General features: G+C 50.4%; 1 protein-coding gene across 1 annotated transcript; it reads right to left on the bottom strand.

Moving 5' to 3' along the window:
* Positions 1-264: 264 nt before the first annotated feature.
* On the bottom strand, positions 265-841 carry LOC114073953 (myristoylated alanine-rich C-kinase substrate-like; the record flags this gene model as incomplete). The annotated part of the gene is given in 2 exon segments (XM_027911703.1): positions 265-282; positions 284-841. Coding segments are annotated over 2 exon segments (576 nt in total), but the record flags the coding sequence as incomplete, so codon positions are not given.
* Between the last annotated feature and the right edge of the window lie 1,556 nt (positions 842-2,397).

Below are 2,397 nucleotides of genomic sequence, written 5' to 3'. Positions count from 1 at the left end.
CAATCTGCCAGCGGTAGTCAAACTCGGCAGTGAGAGGGGTCCGAGTAGCATCAATACCCTCGCCGTATAGAAACCAGCGGATGGCAGGCAGGGAAATGTCAACCTGCACGCCCCGTACTCGGACCTGCTCCAGTGGGGCCTGTTTGGCGGGGGCAGCCCGCCTATCTATCGGTGATCGGAGAGTCGCTACGTAGGATGCGTAGAACTCCCAGACCATTTCTTCACTGTAACGGCACAACGGACGTGCTGTCCACTCCAGGCGATGCCTGGTGAAGAGATTGTGGATCTCAGGCATCGTCGGGAGACTCCTTGTAAGGACCCTCCGCTCCAAGGTGAGTGTTCGAGTCATCACTCCTTTATCAGTCAGGAACTTGGCGTCGGAGTAGACTTGAAATTGCCCATCGACACACAACCGGTTGGGCTGGTTAGTGGCTGGGGTGGGGGCCTGAGCTGGTGAACCTGATGTGGATTCCGAACTGTCAGCCTCATCAGACGAGGCCGACGCTGCAGCGCTGGTGGGTGCGGGAACCTCAGCAGAGCCGGAGGCTTCCTCCGACCAGGATACTCCTAAGGAGCCAGACGCTCCTTCTTCATTTGTGGCTGACCCAGAGGGTGTGCCGGTCAGTGTGCGCTCCTCATCAGACTGGGAGGCAGTGACTACGCCGGACGCCACCTTTTTGGGTGTAGCTCTGGGAGCACGTGCAGCACGGGAAGGGGTGGAAGTGCCTGGGGGCACGTACTCGGGGTCACGCTCATCATCAGAGCCAATGACCATGCAGGCAGACGGGGCGACAGACTTCGATCGCCCGCTTGCATAGATTCGATCTTGCTTGGGTGCCATAGTAGATAGTACCTGTAAAGGATCAATATTAGTACGAGAAGTGGCAAACAAGACAAGCAAAACCACAAAAAAAATTAAAACAGTATGTCATTTCTATGGTCACAGTGACACACGACGGGCTTGGTGACGGCTCGTCGTGACTATGACGGACCGTCATGGGGTACATCGTGTCTTACTTAGAATATGTATAGATGGAGAACCCTGAAGGAGAGTCTTTGACTACTATGACGGTATGTGCAGGACGGACCGTCACAGGTACGACGGTCCGTCGTAGGTGTCCGTCAGAGGACACTTGGAAAAAAAATGAGAGACCCTTAGGAGAGGGGTCTCTGACCGTCATAACGGTCATGCAGGACAGACCGTCGTGGCTACGACGGTCCGTCACATGTGTCCGTTGTAGGACACTTAGAAAAAGTGAGAGACTCTTAGAAGAGGGGTCTCTGACCGTCATAACAGTCATGCAGGACGGGCCGTCGTAGGCACGACGGTCCGTCACATGTGTCCATTGAAGGACACTTAGAAAAAGTGAGAGACCCTCAGAAAGAGGGTCTCTGACAACCAGAACGGTTGTGCAGGACGGACCGTCGTGGGTATGACGGTCCGTCACATGTGTCCGTTGAAGGACACTTGAAAAAAATGGAAATTGGGGTGTTAGGGCTTTTGGAACGGACCCTATGACGGTCCGTCGTAGGTACGACGGTCCATCATCAGGGTCTCGTTCTGTAGATAAGTGACAGAACTGGTGTATACCATACATCCCCTACGAACCTAAATTGAACTTGTAGTGTTATGGACCTACATTTGTCTAACCCAACTACCTAGGAAACTAGTAATGCGAAAGCACCTATGTCTAGGGTTGTAAACATGGCAATTTCGAACATTTTTAACCTAGGTTAGACAGAATCTTATATAAAAGAAACGAACATATCACGAACAACTAAGCTAATACTAATTAATAAACAAAAATGCAAGATAAATGAGTAGAAATTAGAGACACATACCTTAGAATTGGGGAAACAAAAAGGACAAGTACTCGGTGACCAGGAAGACACCCACAGCAGCAACTCCGACTAGTAGGTTATAACTTGTAGGGATTTGGAGAATGGTGGGGGAACAATGATCGGTTTATAGAGGGAAAGATGGTGGAAGTTGAAAAGAGAGGGAAATGGGAGGAATAATGAAGGAATGGGGTGAAATGAGGGGTTGGGAAGTTTAAATGGTGAAATTTTATAATAAACTCCAACTGGGTCGGGTCGGGTACGCCTCATTAATGACACGACGATTCCCCGACGACGGTCCGTCGCAGTTCTGACGACCCGTCGTTGGTTCCGTCGTGTGTGCCCTAGTTTGAAAATAACAGAAAGACGTACCTGGTACGATGGAGGCATACGACGGTCCGTCGCAGGCGAAACGGTCCGTCCATGTATCCGTCAGTGACTGCTGCAGAGTAATTTTCTGCAGAATTTCCTGGTGATGTGCCTGCAAATTTAAAAACCCATTAGTAGAAAAATGCTACCATTACTAAAAAGACTATAAGTATTGGGTTGCCTCCCAAC

This window comes from Solanum pennellii, chromosome 9 (assembly GCF_001406875.1).
Source record: "Solanum pennellii chromosome 9, SPENNV200".
In the NCBI taxonomy this organism is placed as follows: domain Eukaryota; kingdom Viridiplantae; phylum Streptophyta; class Magnoliopsida; order Solanales; family Solanaceae; genus Solanum; species Solanum pennellii.
Note: the sequence above shows the minus strand (reverse complement) of the source record. Positions and strands in the feature narration are given on the sequence as shown.